Source organism: Xiphophorus couchianus, chromosome 13 (assembly GCF_001444195.1).
Source record: "Xiphophorus couchianus chromosome 13, X_couchianus-1.0, whole genome shotgun sequence".
In the NCBI taxonomy this organism is placed as follows: domain Eukaryota; kingdom Metazoa; phylum Chordata; class Actinopteri; order Cyprinodontiformes; family Poeciliidae; genus Xiphophorus; species Xiphophorus couchianus.
In genome coordinates this window covers 29,807,723-29,827,615 of record NC_040240.1, presented here as the reverse complement: position 1 = coordinate 29,827,615, position 19,893 = coordinate 29,807,723, and the positions used below count along the sequence as shown (strand labels likewise).

Here is a 19,893-nt window from a genome sequence, read left to right as displayed (position 1 = left end):
GCAGAATGTGCCATCAGCTAGACCACGGCTGTCCAAACCTTTTGTCACGTGGCTCAAAAGGACTCATGGGCCAAAGAACAATGCTTTTTCCTTTTCAACAATTAATTAAGCTGTGATATTTTAGCTAAACAAATACAATAGTCTGATTATTTTTGGTGGAAAGGGGCGAGTAAATAATTTTAGACTCAAAAATGTTAAAAGATTTTACCGCTGTGCTTCGTTCAAAGAAAGACATCCAGTTTTCAATTATTTTAGAAAAGATTTTTGACAAAAAAATATCTTAGAAAACGCTGCGTACATTTAGGAAAGCTTGATAAATGAATGAAAAACTCCTTTTGATGGAGCAAAGTTTGTTTTTAGGTAAAAATCATATTATAAACCTTGCAGGAGAAAGTAAAAAAAGCCGAATACATCTTTAAATAAATATGTATGCGTCTTTATTTAAAGATGCATACAACGCTTCAGGAAAAAGCGTTGGCAGTGACACAAATAATGTAGCGTTTCGTTTTTTTGCTGACATCATTTTAGATTACAAACTTATGTGATGCATTTTACTCATGTCAAAGAGCTGTGCAAGCTTGAAAAGTTAACATAATGTCTAAAAAGCCATCAGCTCACTTCATTTCAGTGTGTTCCTATCATTAGCACAGGTGCAGCTCTTTCTAATTAGCAGACTAATTAATAAAATATAGCTGTGAAGAAAACCCTGCAGTGTTTTATTGTTTTGTTTTTTATCAAAATTGCCTCATAGTGCAGAAGAATTCTGCATAACTAAGTGAAAATGTCCAAAGTTTGTTCTAAAGATGGACAGCTTGCTGAAGACAAGCAGAGTCTGTCCTGTGGTCTGATTAGCCTTCACCAATTATTATGCAGGCCAATAAATGAATTGTACAGATGCACTTTGGAAAGAGTAGAAACTGTGACACAAAGTAATAATGCGATGCAAAAATATGCATAATGTGAGACATATTTGCATGAGACAATTGGAGTGGGATTTTAAGAAGCTTTCATCGTCTTTTTGAAATAAATATGAAAGTTTTGGGTTAATTATTACGGTAATATGACGTTTTTGTTTGTTTTCTTCTTAATCACTTTTTGTTCTCTGACATTTTACTTGTTCAAAACAAATAAAGGTGCTGCCACTTATTTGGTTCAAGTGGTATCAAGCGTGTGCAGCTGCAACCAGGTGGAAGGAGCGTCTTGCCTACAGTCAAGCACGGCGGTGGGAGTATCATGGTTTGGGACTGTGGGAAGCTGCAGCGGAAAATGATGGCAGCCACACAAAACATTGACACTTTGGGAACGATTTGGACATTTCCACTTAGGGGTGCACTCGCTTTTGATGCCAGTGATTTGGACATGCAAGCCGTATGCTGACTGCTTTTTGTCGTGTCAAAGTGTCTTCAGTGTGTACTCGTTTTTGCAAGATGCTGCGTACGAATAAAAGAGCTACGTTGGGTCAGGAGTCAGGGAGGAGCCAGGCATGGACCGGTTCAAGGCATGGACAGGTTTTCAAAAGTTGACAATTCAACTTTCAAAAATTTAAATAAATAAAATGTTCACCATACCATTTCTAGGGAAAGTGTGTAAGTAACTGGAGTTTTTTCCGGCTGTATGGATCATACAGTGATGAAGTACTGACCCTCCCTCACCTGTTGCTGCGCTATGCTAATCAGCCAACTTAAAAGGAGACGACTACACTGCAAAACCAAACAGGTGTACATCCATACAAGTGCCTGAAAAAATACAGAGGTTGTCGATTTGATAAGTTTAGTTCATGTATCATATCAAAATAACAATATATAAAATGTTTAAATAGTTTTATAACTGTGATAACCAATAAGATGTATTATTTTAGAAGCACTATATGGTGCACATTTTGCTCTACTAGCAAAAATATCTAGATTGTGATCTACAGGCTCCTATAAAAACTATTCACCCCCTCAGTTGCTTTACTCTTATTGTTTTACATATCAATCATGATCAACAAAATTAGGTGCTTTTATGTCAAAGTAAAAATGGATTTCTATAAAGTAATGAAAATATGTAACATAAAATAAGTGACCATGTGACTGACCTAATTCAACAGAGGTCCAACGAAATGGCGCTAGTGGTCTCACAATGAGTGGAATGACTGCAATAAAACTGATTTTCACTTTGATATTAAAAGGTTGGGTTTTTTTACTCAAAATAGTAATAATTTTCTTGATCACAATTGATTTGTAAAAGCAGTAAAAGGAGTAAAGCATCCAAGGAGGTGAATAAATTTCAAAGGAACTGCATTTGGGTTCATATTTTGGCAGCAGTAACATGAAAGCTGGATTTCTTACATAAGCTCATGGCGCCCTGAGACCTCATACCGGCCCATGCCTCAGCAGAGCTAACATCTGTGGGGGAAGTGATTCACTTATGGAGTCCAAGATCTCACCTTTTCACTCCCAACAATAAACTCACGGGACAGTATGGAAGAAAAGAAAAAAGAAGAATAAAGCAGGACAAATCAAACAAAAACAAATGCAGAAAAACAAACAAAAAAGGTACATTTTTAGAAAAAAAAAGATGCCTGACGATTTTTGAAAATAAGAGGTTGACATAAAACACAGACAAGATTAAAGACATCCAGCTGAAAGTTTTGGTGTCCTGATACAATTTTCCACTTCCGATACGATACCGATATCAAAGCTTTGAATACTGACCAATACAGAGATTGATCCAATGCGAATCATACCTAATTTTATTACTTACTTTTGCAGTGTGGCATGTTAGAAAAGGCTCGTGAACTAGCCCTTTGTTGAAAGACAATTTTGTTTACAGACTTTATAATTCATTTTATTTGTCGTTTCTGTTGTTTTGTTTATTTATTTTTGGATATTTAGAATGTCTTCCAGTTCCAGTGTAAAATGTTCATTTGAATTTAAAGTTTATTGATGTTTGAAAATGTGTCATTACCATAATATTACTTGACAATGGTCTCAAACAATATTATTGTGTATCACAATAACTTCTGGGACAATTTTCATCTAGTAAAACTTGTTATGATGACAGGCCTTTAACTATCCAGCCCCATGTTGGGTCGGACTAAAAGCTGGAGGAGAATTCTGGAGCGGAGTGCTGCTTATATGGGAAATTTTAAATGCAGGCCCACATAATCCGATACTCAATTTTTTATATTCAATATAAATATCGGAAAGGGACACCCCTAGATGAAAGTTCCATGAAATGCTGAGAAATCGGGATGCTGGAGAGAAACGCTCACCTGCTGTCTGTGTCCAAACCCACAAAATCCTTCTTTTCAAAAGGCACGCAGAGCAGCTGGATCTTGTCACCGGACTTATCCGTGGCCCGGTCCAACCGCTTGGACTCCAGGACGATAAATATGGACTCCACAAAGTCCTCGACCCTCCGCTCTACGTCGGAGCATTCCTCGAAGCCCGGGTAGAAGGCCACGTCGGTGCGCTGCTGCTCGGCGATCTCCCCCTGCAGGCCGAACACCAGCAGGCGCGAGTCGTACAGGGTGGAGCTGTACACCTCCTTCTGGCCGTGGAAGCGCTCGGCGGTCTGCGGCCAGTCCTTGGCCGAGTTGCACGTGGTGATGCAGATGAGGCCCACCACTTTGCGATGCGTCTGGAAGTCGCCCCACTCGTTGTTCTCGGGAAGGTAGTGGTGGCGGTAGCGAATGTAAAGGAGCCGCTGGGAGTCGCGGATGTTCACCTGGCTCACGCTGGCGATGCGCTGGTAGATCTTGAAGAACTGGTCCTGGGGCACGATGCCCACCGGCTGGACCACCACCAGCACCGTCTGGTGGTCCTCGGCACACTGCATGTAGTCTGGGACGCTCATCGTCAGGCTGAGCTACACCTGGGAGGAACAGCGAAACTCATTCGTTTTAACCAACCTAAACCTCAATCACTCTTAACATGGCATCGACTCGGTTTGTAAAAAGCATTTTCCTTCCTTATTGCTTTTTTGTTTGTGGATTCTCAAATCACAACTGTTTTAATTAATATGTTTTAGTCTAGTTTAGATTTGACAAGTCTCAGAATTATAAGCTAAAGTTCAGAGTCTTTTTAAGTAATGAAAGAGTCCTGTGCTGGTTTCCAGAAGCTGCGCGTCGCTCAAGGGAAGAAATCCCAGAGTTCCCATTGAAACTCCCTGATGATTCACCTGCTGTTGTCTTTTTCTGCTAAAAAGGTAACGTGGCTGCTAAAAGTGACCGCTGGAAACACATTGCACCGGGCAAGTGTGATTAAAAATAATAATAACCAGCAACAGGATGTCATTTTATGAGCTTTTGTATCATGTCAGCAAACAGCATCTATTCAGTGATATTCTGCTACCAATTACAAGACTCAACTAGCTTAGCTTAGCTGCTTAATAAAAGCAGACCCAGCAAACCGCTGATAAAAAGCAACATTACAGAAGGAAGAAAAGCAGGACATGTATGTGAATATAAGTCTGGCCACATGCATCGCTTTAAATGAGCAACATTATTTATTAATTGATATTACCTCAGCTGTTGTCTGTCAAAATTTACAGCTTCCGTCTTCGAGCCACAGTTTACCAACATCCGGTGAAGCAGTAGCAAAACATCCGGGAATATTTTCAAACTAAAAGCCTCAAACACGGTCGAAGGTTTCGTCAGTGGCACTAAGGCCTTTTTATTTATTTCTATATCGGGCATATATTAATTATATCAAAAAGGGACACCAGGAAGATGGCTGTTGCTTCTTTTGTAGGATATGTGTAAGAAATGTGGGCTGAGTTCTGTTCATTTTAAAACATTTGATAAAATGTAATGCCTATTGCACATTTCATTTGTTACTTTGCTTTTTATAGTGTAAAGCACTTTGAATTGCCTTGTTGCTGAAATCTGATATACAAATAACATTTTAGGAGTGTATGTAAAAGTCTAGGATCAAGTTACACCTTTTGAGTTGAATTAATTTTATGTTCTTGTTTGAGATGAACCTGTGGTCCATACTTAGTTGTATTTGTTCTCAGAAATTATTTCAGAATGTACTTTTAATCTTAAAGTCAATATCCTGGAATGCACAATAAGTTATGATGACTTCCTTCAGAATTATCAAGATTTGAAATAGTACAAAGTTTACATATGGACCCAGTTTTTTGGTGTAGTGAAGACACAGTAAAACTACACAAGTTTTCCCTTACAAGCCAATTAAAAAGGAAAATCAGATGTAGCATTCTCCTTTCAGTTATAAACAGCCAACCAAAACTGCACATTTAAATGAATCAAAATCCCATATAATCAATAATCCAAACAGATTGATTTAACTCTTTTATTTTAATGCATAAATCACTTCTCACAATCTTCTTGGAAGACAACCGCTTTTAAGTTCGTACTTTCTTCATTTTTTGTTTTGGCCAAGAGGAATTGGTCCAAAAAGCAACGCAGGAGCTCAGAATGGAATGTCTAAAGAATGATTCAGTGAGTATACATCGATAATAGGCAAACATCTACAATACAATACACAAGCATGGTGAGAGGAAATCACAAGGGACAGCTTAACAGATGCAATGAAGGCAGGGGGGTGCAAACATCTTGACGAAATCCTGCAAAATGAGCTTTTTTTAAATTTTATTTCAACCAAGTGATTCAGGGAATAAATGCAACACCAATGGAATGTGTTGAATGTTCCCAAAGTTCCATAAGACTGAGTTATGATAACCAAAATGTAAACCTTCAGCATGAAATACTCCCTTCTTGTTATTGATTGGCATCTTTTGCCCAGTCAGTAAGACGCAGCAGCTACAGAAACCAGGTAAGTGACAGATAGAAGGAGAAGAGGGCAAGTCAATGCTAACACTGCAGTCATGATCCGCGTTAAGAGAACTGGTCTATTGGCACTAAGAGTGGAAGCCGGATGCAAACTTTAAGCAGATGTTTGAGATGTCAAACCAGAGGCCGTCTTTTAAAAGTTTAACCTTTGGATCTGGTTAAGAAACCGAGTCAGAAAAACGGCGTTTCTTTGGTTGGTTGAGGGTTGCGTCAGTCATTGGTCTGTGTTATGAGTATGATGTAATAACATGGGTGAAGATGATTGGTCCAAAAACTGGTATATTTTTAAAAGTACAAAAGGAGTACTTGTAATAATACAGACTCAAGAATGCTGCAAATTCCGTATTTGGGTTAGCATTGGACTTCAAGCTAAATTGACTCCTTCAATTCTTAACGAATCTAAACCATTATTCTTTTAATACCTTGTAGTCCTTTCACTTCTAACCATCTTCAGTTAGAAGTTCAGTACTTACAAAGACTTCTGAGTGCAAACATAATTGTGTTTTAATTACAGATGGAATAGATAGTTTCTCATTTGATTGTTGATTGGATTCATTAGTATACCCGATTACTACACACTGATTCCTTCGGGGTTTGGAGTTCCTTCATAACAGTAGTCTAACATATATAAAGATCTGAAAACAACAAAAAAAGAAATCAGATTAAGACCAACTTTGCAGTTAAGGGGAACGTGTGACTTCTGATTGGTTGGATTAGAGATATTTGGCATTCTTCGTTATGGCATAAAAAGTGGGCAGACGGCGTCAGTGGTGGACAGCGACGTAGTGGAGGTCCTCCAACATGATGTGGGGAGAAAAGGGAAGTGGTTGGAGGTGATGGAGGTTTAGAAGAGCGGGGCGGGTCGACGTCCCACTGTCCTCATGCCAGTTTCAGAAATTGTTCCACTGTATCGGCTTCCACTGCCTCTGAAAACATCTCGTAGTTCTGTGGAGGAGAGAAGAAAGGATCTCAAAAAGGCAAATCAGAAATGTTAACAGTTAAACACTGGCCATGTTTAAAGCCTGAGGTGACCGCCAGAGATAAAGGTAGATGTATATATGGTTTTTATACTGATGTGTGTTTTCCTCACCCCACAGTACTGGTCTTCATTGAAGAACTGGGGAGGGGCCGCAGTGGGGTCCCCTGCTTTGCTTCTCATTTCATCCCGGAGTTCGCCACCCACGGAGATGTCGATGAGCTCGTACCGGATGCTTTTGCTTTCCAGGATCCGGATGACCTCCGCTTGTTGAGACTTGACCTGGACAAAAAAACACGAGCTTCAGTCAGAAGTACCGCCAGGCAGCACCATCTAGCACCCACCCACCTTCAGTAAGGAAGGATGGAGACTTCCAATACCTCCAATGTAGTCACAGGTGTTCAAACAAATGGTAAAAGTGATGTAAGCAATACCCCAGGTTTGGCTGAAAAAGCTGCAACTTTTTCACCCTTAATGTCTAGAATGTTGTCAACAAAACCAGGGTAAACTAACCATTTAGTCAATTTTCAAATCTGAAACAAGCATTTAAAACAGTGGTCCCCAAACTACGGCCCGCGGGCCAGATGCGGCCCGCCTCCACATTTGGTCCGGCCCCCTGAACAATACCAGAGTATTTTCATATATGTGCATTTTTATTTGATAAGTTGGACTTTTGCAATAAAATGTTCCTTAGTAATGAACTTTATTTATTATTAACTATTAGTTAGTAACTATTTTATACATGCATATAATTGACCCTAACCCTTTTTTTTATGTGGAGAACCCAGTGTTATTTGGTTATTATTTATTTCATAAATAGTGTTATTTCCTGACTTTTGTTCTCTGAAGAATCCAGAAAAGGTTATTTGATTGTGCTTTCTGAAAAACAATACATTTTTATGTTTAGCACTCTTACAATCGTCACACTTTTTCTGTTACAAACTGACCCCGGCCCCCCATCAGAGAAGGGACAAGTTATGTGGCCCTCACAGGAGAAAGTTTGGGGACCCCTGATTTAAAACATCAATGGGAACCGAGATGTCTCTCTCTTCTATCTAATAACGGGCTTCAGGGAACAGTCTCAACTAAAAGCACTTTGAATGATTTTCAAACATTGTTTGTTTGGTTCCTCTATGAACAGTCCGCTGTCACTCTGGGTCACTAAGGAAGTTGGCTGTTCGAAAATGTGACCACACCTCAAAAAGCGGAACAAACTGCAAAAAGGTCACGCTGCTATGTGTTTTAGTTAGTTACATCCTCACACCGGTGGATGAGGGGGAAAGAGAAGCAGAGCTGTTGGTCACTTTATCCAGGAAGTTCCAAAAAAATCCGCTCTGGCTAATGAATGGTTATTAGCTCAGCAAACGACTTTTATTTTTTTAAGGTTCTGGATATCATAGTGGCAGAGAAAAAGGAACAACTTCCAGAAACTGGACGGTTGGACAGATGCCTTAAAGCACATGAGAGGGTTAAAAAGTAATGAGCTCCTAATAGATACCAGATGGCAGATAGTCTGAAAGATGTACAGTGTTTTTCCTTTTTTTAAAGTTGCTGCTGCATATGAAAAAATTATAGCAGTAATGTTTAATGACGACCAATTTAATTGGTCGTCAGGCTTTGACTTCTGGCAAGGAATCATTAACATCCAGAAATTACAGATATTAACACAAAGCATTTTTAATTCAGCGATACTTTATTTATGCCAAAGGTGAACTTCTATGATACAAGGATCCTCAAAGACTTGTTGTGGAAAGTGATGCTGTAAGTAGAAAGCGTCTCCACTAGCAGTCAGTCACCTAACCTGAGGAAACCTCTGACTGAAGACTGTTGCTGTATGCAGTGTTTGACAAAACGTTTGAGCACAACTTTTGAGAAAAGACATAGCTTCAATATGCCATATTTTTATATTTGCGTTTCATGCCTTTATAATTATGTAGGTATGACATCCACATTGTGAGTCACAAACTTTTAATAAAGTTTATTACAGCCTACTTATGGGTTTTATTTTGGTGCAACACCCCAAGATCATCATTGGTTACCATTTAGCCCTCTTTAAAAACTTCCTGGACACACCCCTGTTCAGCAGTCTTACTAAAACTTGTCAGTGTGTAGCGTAATAATTATTGATTGTTGTTTGGCTAAATTAAGTCAAGTTGTTTCCGCATCATCATGAAATATTTTATTTGCAGATATAGGTCTTAGCAATTTAAGTCATTGACATGTTGAACACATTTAGTACCAACATTCCTTGCAAATTTCTGTAATACAAATGAAAGAATGTGCTTGTATGTTGCTCTTCTGACAAAAAAATATACAAGCAAGAATAAAAAGAATACGTTTTTTGTTGTTTTCTGCAACAAAAACTGCAGCCTAATTCGGCTACCGCAATTTTACAGGAGGTGCCAAGTGAAGTGACCAACTACAGTAACAACGTTAAGTAGCTGGAATATGCATATTGATAATATTTTTGCTTCTTAAACAATCGGCTGTTCTTATTGCGTAATGCTGCTCAATGTGTTTCACGTGTCAGACTTTATAAGTACACATTATTTGGACAGAATCGTGTTACTGTCGTTGAGTTGAGCTACGCAGGGAGCTTAAAGTGACACGTTTTTGAATGAGGTTTGGTGCAGAGCTCACAGCGGATACATGTGCTCACGAGCCAGATATTTTGTCAAGTCGCGCGAACCTGAGTGACCGTGTTTCACAACCACCGTCCGAACAAAGTTTTGTGGCGAATAGTGAACAAATACCGCTTGCTAATTTGTTGGGGGGGAAACAAACAGCCAACCAAGCTCATGAATACAGGTGGAAAAATAAAGACACCTGCCGCTAATTGCCATTACAATTAGGTGTTAATGAACAATAAGTGCCGAGAAGATACATAAAGCTGACATTAAATGAATGATGCAAAAAGCGTTTAAGTGCATAGGCCCGCTGCACTGTTAGTCAGGAGGAAGCTATTACAGACAGGGTGCTGGGTGTGTCCGTCACACTGAACCATTGTTAGCAGCTCCAGTCGGAGCTCAATACTCACATTCAGCGGTAAACTGGTACATTTGGCCGACTTACCGTCCGCGAGGCGGTGACGGTGGTGTAGTAGACTCTGACGCTCATCGCTGCAGGTTCCGAGCGACACTTTCTTGATGCGTCCGCTGCTTGCAAATAGCTCTCACTCACTGGCGTCAAGATGAACTGGGATAGCTCACACCGGAAGACGGCAATGCCACGACCTCTTTCAAAATAATGGTTCAATTAGGGCCAAAAAAGACAGTATAGCAAGTATTAGTATACAAATGTTATTAGAAAATAATAATTGTACAAATAGTGCAACGTTCCTGTCATACTGGAAATTTTAAGTAATTATATGTTAAAATAATCATTATTTATATATATATATATATATATATATATATATATATATATATATATATATATATATATATATATATATATAGTAGACCTCCTGTCTACTGAATGACTTTTTCCAAGCGTTCTTACAATATGAACTTTTAGAAGAACACCTCTCAGCAACAGAGCCTTCCTCTGCAAACAGATTAAACAAAGCAAAAACCAAGTGAGGCTTAAAACTGCTCAACAATTCAGCGTGGAATATGGGAGTAAACATGATCCTGCCCAATGAACCCCCCAGCTTGACCTTTTCCACACATTTGAACTGTAATTGCGCACATAAGTGTTTCAGGCGCCACATCATCAACACAATGACAAATATCCGGGAAGTGCTTTCTTGGTTTAATGCTTTGCATATTATTATTATAATAATAATAATAATAATAATAATAATATTATTATTATTATTATTATAATACTATTATTATTATTATTATTATTATTATTATTATTATTATTATTATTATTATTATTGCCTCATTGCATTTACTGAGCTGAAATGAAATGTAATGATCAGAGGTGAGGCCGGCGGTCTGACTCCCATTGAGTCACGCAGGAAGAATCTGGGACAGAGTCCAATGTTCCCGTAATTCATCTGATTCAGGGATTTAGGTGAATAGCAGAGCCTAACCTGCATGGACCGGACCATGCCAGCAAACAGAAGGACAATTACTATAGACGGCAAAAATTGACTACCATTTTCAATAAATACATTGCTTCAGGTCTACCTTTAACAACACAAAACACAGGGAGGCCAATGAGACAGTGGTATGTCTAGTGTAGTAATATTCTCATCAAACACTGGGGGGCAGCAGAAGGCTATTTCTTCCAAAACTGACTGTTTAATGAAAAAGTATTACACCCCTTTACCGACTGCTTTTGCGTCTTTCTTTTTTTCAAACTAAGATCTTCAAACTACTGATTACAAATGAAGATTGTATTTATTGAGGGGGGAAAAACATTCTCAACAGTACGAAGTTGCAAACTGACATGAAGCAGGTGGAAAGATCCAAAAAGCAACAGTTCAAGGGCCAATTTACTGAAATTAAAGATCAGATGAGTACGGAGCCCCTAAGGGGACATGGAGAGAAAAAAAAAAGGAAAGAAATCCCGACTTATTTTCTCGAGATCCCGACTTATTATCTCGAGATCCCGCGACATTTCTGAAAAATCGCGAGTTACTTTTTTTGGGGGGGAAAGGCATGTTTTTATACGGTAAACGTGGGGGAGTGTGTCTACATTGATTATGGAGGACGACTTATATCATTTTCTGCGGTCCAGAGATGTCCCAGAGGAGGATATCATGCACATGCAAAGAGACAAGGTAAATATAATCGCATAAAACATTGTTTGATAAATATCCGCTCAGTGAAAAACTACGTTTGATAGCCTTAGCTAAGAACCGCTTTGTATTTTATCAAGAAAAACTTGTTTTATCTGTTAAAGTTTGACCACACATTCTACAATTTGTCTTCAAAAAAGGGGGTTACTATGGCAACGGCACAACAAATTATGCGACCCATAACTAGCAGCGATAGTGCTACACAAGAAGTCTTCGCATGGCTTTCTGAAATACAACTATTACTATATATATATATAAAGATGTGGATGTCTTTATTCTAATTATTTTTTTATTTTTTATGTCTCCAGGTGGACAAGGCTGTGCTGTCTATAATGACAGACGAACAGATGACCAATTACATCACTTCATATGGTGACAGAATAGCAGTTCTGTCTTTTTGTCAGCAAAGTACACTTATTGCAGAAAAAGATACTCTTCTCCAGAACTTAAGAGATAAAATTGGAGCACGGAAAATGAGATCTAGGACCAAAAGAGCTGTTTGTAGCACATCTGGTTTGTTCCAAATGCAAGGGGTGGAGATGGCAAGAGGAAGAAGTAAGGCAGCAGGGAGGACTTCGAGAAAAATTGAAATTGGGTGGCTTCATTTTCACATTGATGAATTCCAACAAGTGAGAACAAGAAATGGTGGAGGAACGAGGCATGCAACAGTGGATAAAAGTACAACTGTTTCTCAAATTCTTGAAATGGGAAAGGAGCTTTTTTTTCCAGATGGGACCTCCACCAAAGGGGTAATTGAAGACTTTCTTTTTGAAGTTTGTGACTTCAAAAAAAATCTGATTTCTTTAGATGAAACAGTCGGAAATCTTTATGAAAAAACCAAGCTGAAGCTTCTACGGTTTTACATGTGCACAAAGAAAGAAGAAACAGTTCAGTATTCATCTGAAGAAGATTGTCAAAGTCCTGAACAACCAAATGACATGGATTCAACCCCAACAGCTAGAAAAGGATCTTTTGGTGAAATGGAGGATTGTGATGATCAAACTTTGAATCACCTAGACTCTTCCTACAACCATTCTGGAGTTGTTGATTTTACAGATCCACCTCATTCTGGATCCACACCTCGGCAGCCCCAGCCCTTCAGCTCTGAAAATTCTGGATCTGTTCCACACATGGATGAGGGAGACACGGTTGTATGGAATCCTGAAGAGGACCTAATTGGATTGGATGATGACAGTGACATAGTCGTTGTAACACTAAATTATGACAACACTGAAGAAGTTGTACAGGTAAGATCAGAAACGCTTTGGCGTGATACGATTTAGATACTTATAGAAGTGATATGTGACATTTGAATTGAGGTAAAATAGTAACATATTATTTGGTAGAATTTACATAGTTTTTTTGTGATGTATTTTTAATCAACTGTGAAATAAATATCTATCTTAAGGCAAAGGTATGAATAGTTTAACACTTGTGTTGTGTGCTGTAATCAAACATAACTTTATATATTACAATACTGTACAACTTTGTCATTCAGGACGATCTCAGCAGTCCCTTTGGACACGGTTCCCCGATACTGTTGCCTTCAGCCAGGAGTCTCTTCTCATCACAAATGCAAACCAGTAATATGGAGGCAGGACAAACTGGCCAGGTGAAATGGACACAGTCAATACAACCCAGAGCTCATTTTCTCCTCTGTAATGAACAACTCAGTACCACCTTTTTTTTAAAGGTCATGCAATTATTACATCTTTTGAATTGAATACATATTTTTTTATTGAATTGAATATATATTTTTCATTTAATTGAATTGGTATTTTCTATTTAATTAAAAAAAATCATATGAAAGTATTAAAGTATGGATTAAGCAGAAGGGTTAGTGTTCCACCAGATCTTCCAAAGTTCTACAAATTAGCTTGGTAATCATAACATAGTAATGAAGAGAATATTAACAAACAAATGTCCAATCTGTTTGTAGAAATCTTATATTTGTATCTGTGTTGTTAATAATGGTTATTGCTTTATCTTTTACCCAGGACTCTGGCTTGATTCCACCCGAAGATTCTCACCCAAGTTCAAGCGGTCTACTGCCCCAATCTGTTTCAGCTGGTAACTCAGAAAATCTAGCAAACCATCTACATGTGTCAATTCGCAGGATCAAGGTTGTGGAAGATCTTTTGGCTGTGTTTATGGAAAACAACCTTTTGAATCAGACTTTAAAAATGGAGTTTGTGAATGAAAGAGCAATCGATGATGCTGGGGTATCAAGGGAGGTTTACACTGCATTTTGGGAGCAGTTTTTGGAACAGTGTGAGGGTGAAACAGAGCGAGTTCCCAGGTTGAGGCCTGACTTTTGTGAGTCTGAATGGCAAGCCATTGGACACATTTGGGTCAAAGGATTTCTAGACCATGGAGTCATTCCAGTGAGGCTATCGAAAGCTTTCATTTTAGCTTGTGTCCATGGAATTGAATCAGTGGATGATGATGTATTGATCCCATCATTTCTCAACTACCTCCCTCTAGTAGAGAGATCAGCTGTTGAGAAGGCTCTACAGGGCACCATGGATCAAGGTGATGAAGAGGACTTGCTAGACCTCTTCACAAGGATGGGGTCCCACTTCCTGCCTCCCAATGAGAACATTCAGCAGGCCATTGAAACCATGGCTCACAAGGCAATTCTTCAAGAGCCAAAGTATATATTGGATTGCTTCTCCACATCCATGGCATGTGTACTAGTGGAACTTGCTGACAAGAAATGTCTGTTGTCTTTGTATGAAAAAAAGAAGGCCTCAGGTAAAAGACTGTTACAGCTGTTTGAATCAGCAAATGTGACGCTGTCCCAGAGAGAACAGACAACCTTTAACCACCTTCAACGTTTTGTAAAAAATGCTGATGAAGACAAGGCCGAAAAAATACTGCGTTTCTGCACCGGCTCTTCTGTAATCTGTGTTGACAAAATTCTCATTTGTTTCAACACTGAAACCGGGCTTAATAGAAGGCCTGTTGCTCGCACCTGTGGAGCTACCCTAGAACTTCCTTGCACTTATAGTTCTTACCCAGACTTTCGCACAGAGTTCGACAACATCCTCTCCAGTAATTACTTTGAAATGGACATAATTTGAAGTTGATGGGAGGTATTTACAGCACCTTTTTGTTTTGAATGCAGTTTTTTTTTTTTTTCTAAATTTCATATTTAAATATTTAATGCATTCAGTCATATAGCAATTGATTTTATGTTTTCATGGTTTGGCTGTATGTTTTTGTTACTTTACATTTCAATTGTATTTATTTTCAAAGATACCTTGTGAATAATACAAATTAATGTAAAAATTACTTTTCCGCAAGATTTTAAGATCTTGTTTTAAGTAAATAATTCCTTAATATTGATCAAAAAGTACTGTTTATATTGGAAGATTATTTAACTTATAACAATATATTTTTCCTATAAGTTAATTTATCTGCCAATAGAGCAAGTACTTTCTCATCAATATTAAAGAATTACTTACTTAAAACTCTATATGTTGCTGAAAAGTTACTTTTAAGTTAATTTGTCTTATTTTAAGTGTAATAGGATATTTTCACTAGAAACTAGACCAGAATTACCTGTTAAGATTTTGTTTTTCAATGTATGAAGAAGTGCTCCTTTGATTTTATCATATTCTAACCCATTTTTTGTAATTAAACAGAAATGTGTTCTCATTTTCTTTCAAGATGCTGTACTACAAGACCGATCTGTTGATGTAGCCTCTGTGCAATGTTGCTTTAAGCAGAGTTTGTTCTTTCAGTAAGGTTTACTGTTTAAGCTTTTAGATGTTTTTACAGATTTTTTAAAAAGTTCATAATTGTGTTTACAACCCTTATTAACTTCAGAGGCAAGAAATATGCATTGTGCTTTGTATCATGTTGATTGTTTCAAATACTTTTCCTTTTTTTATAGCATTTCAAATTTTAAAAAGTTAATTAATGCAACATTTATTTTAAAAATAGAATGGCAGGACAGAGTTTATCACTTAAAAGAAGCATTTTGTTTTGATCACAGAATTACATTTTCAGATAAATATTATTTATACTAAATACCCTTATTTTCCTTTTATGTTTATCTTTGTTTGACAAGTAAATATTTGCTTTCACAGAGTTTATTTTCATCTGAAACAGATATTGCATATTTACAAAATGGTTAGAAGCAGTTGAATAAACTGGCAGTTCATGAAACTCAAATGAACAATACATTTCTTCATTGTCCCTTCTAGAGAACATAATGAAATACTTTTGAAAGAAAAGAAACACAGTTTGTTTACATCTGCATGCCATTCTAAGTGGGCTTGTAAAGGTGCTGAAAAATGTTCTTGCTTGCAGTCAGCACATTTTAAAGTGATGCAATGATTGCCTCTCTTAGATGCATATACAAGTTCAAAGCCTGGTAAGCGTCTGTGGGTAAGGTCAGATGGGACTCTGCCATAAGGATGTTGCAGAGGTCAAAGACATCTGGATCACATGGTTTGGTCAGTCGAGAAATGCACTCATTTTTGCATACTTCAACATGTTCCTCTTCAACAAGGCAAAGAGAGCTGTAGAGCTCAGGTAATGCATACATCACATTGGGTCGACCACTGGGGACATTTCTGTTGTTTGATGGCCTGATGGAGTGTGCATTCCAAACCTGGGCAGTATCATCCAGCTCATCCTGTCACAAAGAACACATGAATATGAGAATCATACACACTCATCTGTCTTAAAATTAGTAAATTATAAGAGTCATAAATAGGGATAAGAATTCCTAAAAACTTTGCAATACCAATTTCATTATGATTATTAATTATTGATTTTATTTTCATCAATTCTCAATGAGTTAGAGAATAAAGTCCTTAATTTAAAATTTGCACCATGTTGTATTCAATTCAAACAAAACTGAAGGTGGCTTGAAAAAGAAGAATCCTACAGTTAGATTACAATTTTAACATGAAATTCAACTTTTTACACATCAACAATGTTTGCGAACACAATTTTGCATGTTTCACATCTCAGGAAAAATCTTTCAAGACTTACAGTGTCTCCAGCTATGGTTAAACACATTATTATATGTGTATTGTTATTTAAACATCTGAGAAAGCTAAGCAACTTCAAGTATGCAAGATCAAATCATGGTCATACTGATTTATTTAGTCCACTGCTTAAACTAGTGGACTTAACATATAGCATTTATGTGTTAATGAAAATGATGTCTTGCTTACAGCTAAGGAAAATATAACATTTTAGATTAGAATATTACATCACACCAATAAAAACACTAAACTCCTGCTTTAAGGTTATTTTAAAGTGCTTTTAATTTGACAATACTCATCCCAAATTCTAATTTATTGAATATGACTGTACATATAACTGAGATTGAGACTATTCATACAGTACAGAGCTGATATTAAAACAATAACCTTGATATGGAAGCATCTAAACTTGCCTGGCAGAAGAGCCAGAGTCCATTCCTCCCCCAGGGACCCTCAGACCTCCCTGAGGATCACGGCTAAGCAACATGTCAAACACTTTACATTCAATAGTCATTTGCATGATGTGTGTTAATTTTTTGGGACGTTGGAAGGATTTGTTCCCTTTATTGTGATTCAAGCTTTGTTTGGGTCCTAGTCTTTTTTTGTAGAATATAACCACACTTTGGAACCCATAATGTGTCCTCGGTCCAAAGTAGACTGATCTCGCTATTCTGTTGAGTTCTCCAGAGTTCTGGTATGACTTTATTATTTGATCTGAATGTCAAATGAACTACGTTGGGACTATTTGTTTGGAAACACAGCGGATGTGTGTGCGAGCTGCGCAGCATCCGCTGTGTTTAAAAACAAGTAATCCCTCTAGGATCTCAGTTTGCTATTATTATCCAAACATAAATAAATTATTAAGATTAACTCACCTGTATGATCCCCATGCAGCAAAACTGAAGAAGGTTTTTGTCTAAAAATCCACCATCAAAGTAACCGTTGTCTCTGATGTCTCCAAAAAGGGACAACCAGAACTCCACACACTGGTTACGAAGGAAACGCCACCAATATTCAATTCTTTGATTAGCTGTACTTGCTCCTTCCAGGTAACTGTCAAGGGTCTCGTTTGGTTCCGTTGGTACAAGGAAACGCCGGAAACTTCTCACATGGCCATTTTCGGTTCCAAGATCACCACGTACAACTCTAGGGCAGCCATTTAAACGCTGCACCGCTTCGATGTAATACCCCCCGATCACCTTTGGATTACTACTTGTTGTGTAAGCATTAAGCCAGATTATTTTTCTTGAAAACCCATCAATACTTGCGTTGATGCATATTCCATATGGTCTAAGTTTGTCGTAGGAGTCCATGTGCCAGATGAAGTTTGGTCCCTTTGAAAAGTATAATAATAATAAGTCGGGATCTCGAGATAATAAGTCGGGATCTCGAGATAATAAGTCGGGATCTCGAGATAATAAGTCGGGATTTCTTTCCTTTTTTTTTCTCTCCATGTCCCCTTAGGGGCTCCGTAGTAGAGAAACAAAGACATAGATATTTATCAGCGTGGGAAGAATTTTGTTGCCTCTAAGGCTTTTGGACTGCAGTGAACCTGAGAGCCATTATTTACAAATGAGAAAACCACAAACAGTAGTGAATCTTCACAGGAGCGAAGTGGAAAAGTTACTCCAAGGAAGCGCCCACAACCCAACCAGGAGGCTGAAGGCCTCACTGGCTCTGTGTTTGTGATTCAATAATAAGAAAGAGACTGGACACAAAAATCCCATCCATGGAAGGTTTTTGCGCCATAAATTAAAATTACAAAATACTTTATTGATTCCAGAGGGAAATTAAATGTTGTAGCTCATTAATCCAGATTCTTCACACACACAAACACACAGTTGGCCAAAACTAAAAAAAACACAAAATCCTTTTGTCACATATTCCAGAATGACATCTCGATAATCCCAAAGATTCATTAGTCCACAGATGACAGAAAATAATAGTCCTACAATACAGGAGCATGTTGGGAAAGATGGGTAAAAAACGTCGTTTCCAGGCTAAATTGGGAGACTTGACAGGCATTACATGTGACTTAACACTTACTTAGCATTTTATGAAAAGTTCTTAAACCAGAAAAAAATGACTGCAATTAGAACCAACAATTGTGCTCCCCACATGGAGAAATGTTGGTCATCAGTTTGTGGCCTTTATCTCAAACACACTTAAGTTATGTTGCTCCAAAACACACCAACAAGGTCACCTCTGCACAGTGTGTGTGATCTTAGAAAATGTTTGATAACCGTTTCACAGAAAACAAAAGCATCTAGTAGTAAAAACACACATTTAGTCTAAACTGGACATCAAACAAAAGGAACCAATTTCAGCTCTAGAACTTTCCTTGCCACGACTTATGTTCACAAATTCATAATGTAGCAGGAAGAATTCAACATGCCCTGTAATATATCCTTCAAGCAACATCAGCCCTGGTGGAAAACGCTTGTATAATTGCCAGTGGATACCCTCTTGTTAAATATTTACCGAGTTGGACCCTGCCATCGTTTGATATGGATAGAGTTCATTCACCTACGTGGCTGTTGGGAGGCAACCTGCTTTGAAGAAACGGTCAGTCTATCTCCGGTTCTGACTCAGGCAACTGCAGTTTCCACACTGGAGCCACAACTTACCAATCAAACCAGAACCCTGTAGTTAGAAGAAGCATATTTCTTTCTGTTTGAGAGTTAACTTTACAAACCTTTGAGACTGCGACCAATTTGTTGTATTGCCTCGTAACATTCTGTATAAGGCCAGGGTTCTTAACTGGAAATGTTTCCTCACGGGTTGGAGTGAGCCTCTACTTCTGGAGTAGGAAGAGTTTCTGAGCCCGTAGTCTCAAGGAATCCGGAGAACAAAAGGAGCTCATAGTGAAGTCATTTTAGGAAAACTCCTGGAAAATGTTAGAAAATTCTAAGATTTTCCTTAGAATTTCACCTCGATTAGATAAATGTTATTCACAAAGCACTTCAGGCCTCAAGGGAACTCCTAAATAGAGCCGAAAGGTCATGTGAGCATGTGAGCCCTGTCTAATAGCCTTTGCCTAGAAAGTCTGATTTGCTTGGGGAGGTGTGAATAGGCTATCGAACTCTGACGCGGACAAAAAAAGTGGACTATGGTGCAGGGCATTCTGGTGAAGTACAACCAGAGTTAACATGTCAAGCACTAGCAGAAGAAATGGTTTGTTTTGTTTTGTTTCGTTTTGGGGTTTTTTGCCAAAGACAAAAGAGCGATCTTACAACCGCTAAAATCTGATGCCACTCCATTTTTGTTCACATTCTGTAAGGAAAAAAATTGAGCTGACTGTAATTCAGGTTTTTGTGCTGATTCTGTCAGCAGTTCATGGTGCAGCGCCACCACAGGCCAG

General features: G+C 38.1%; 3 protein-coding genes across 4 annotated transcripts in view; 1 reads left to right on the top strand and 2 right to left on the bottom strand.

Moving 5' to 3' along the window:
* The window catches only part of trappc9 (trafficking protein particle complex subunit 9), a 210,999-nt gene extending 206,363 nt beyond the window's left edge, over positions 1-4,636 (bottom strand). For both annotated transcript variants that reach the window (XM_028036159.1, XM_028036160.1), the window contains exons 1-2: positions 4,509-4,636; positions 3,257-3,858 (exon numbers count right to left, since the gene is read on the bottom strand). In XM_028036159.1, coding sequence (XP_027891960.1) covers positions 3,257-3,840 — 584 coding nt within the window. In that variant the 5' untranslated portion in view covers positions 3,841-3,858; positions 4,509-4,636. The remainder of the gene's footprint in view (positions 1-3,256; positions 3,859-4,508) is intronic.
* Positions 4,637-5,286: 650 nt separating this feature from the next.
* On the bottom strand, positions 5,287-10,009 carry sh3bgrl3 (SH3 domain binding glutamate-rich protein like 3). Its single transcript, XM_028036823.1, has 3 exons — positions 9,849-10,009; positions 6,891-7,058; positions 5,287-6,745 (listed from the first exon to the last, which is right to left on the bottom strand). The coding sequence occupies exons 1-3, from the start codon at positions 9,891-9,893 to the stop codon at positions 6,680-6,682; spliced, it is 279 nt and encodes a 92-aa protein (XP_027892624.1). The 5' UTR covers positions 9,894-10,009; the 3' UTR covers positions 5,287-6,679.
* A 1,772-nt stretch (positions 10,010-11,781) lies between these two features.
* Positions 11,782-15,234, top strand: LOC114156306 (uncharacterized). The gene is made up of 4 exons (XM_028036666.1): positions 11,782-12,776; positions 13,028-13,141; positions 13,527-14,219; positions 15,202-15,234. Exons 1-4 carry the CDS (start codon positions 11,862-11,864, stop codon positions 15,232-15,234), a joined length of 1,755 nt encoding a protein of 584 aa, XP_027892467.1. The 5' UTR covers positions 11,782-11,861.
* The last annotated feature ends 4,659 nt before the right edge of the window (positions 15,235-19,893 follow it).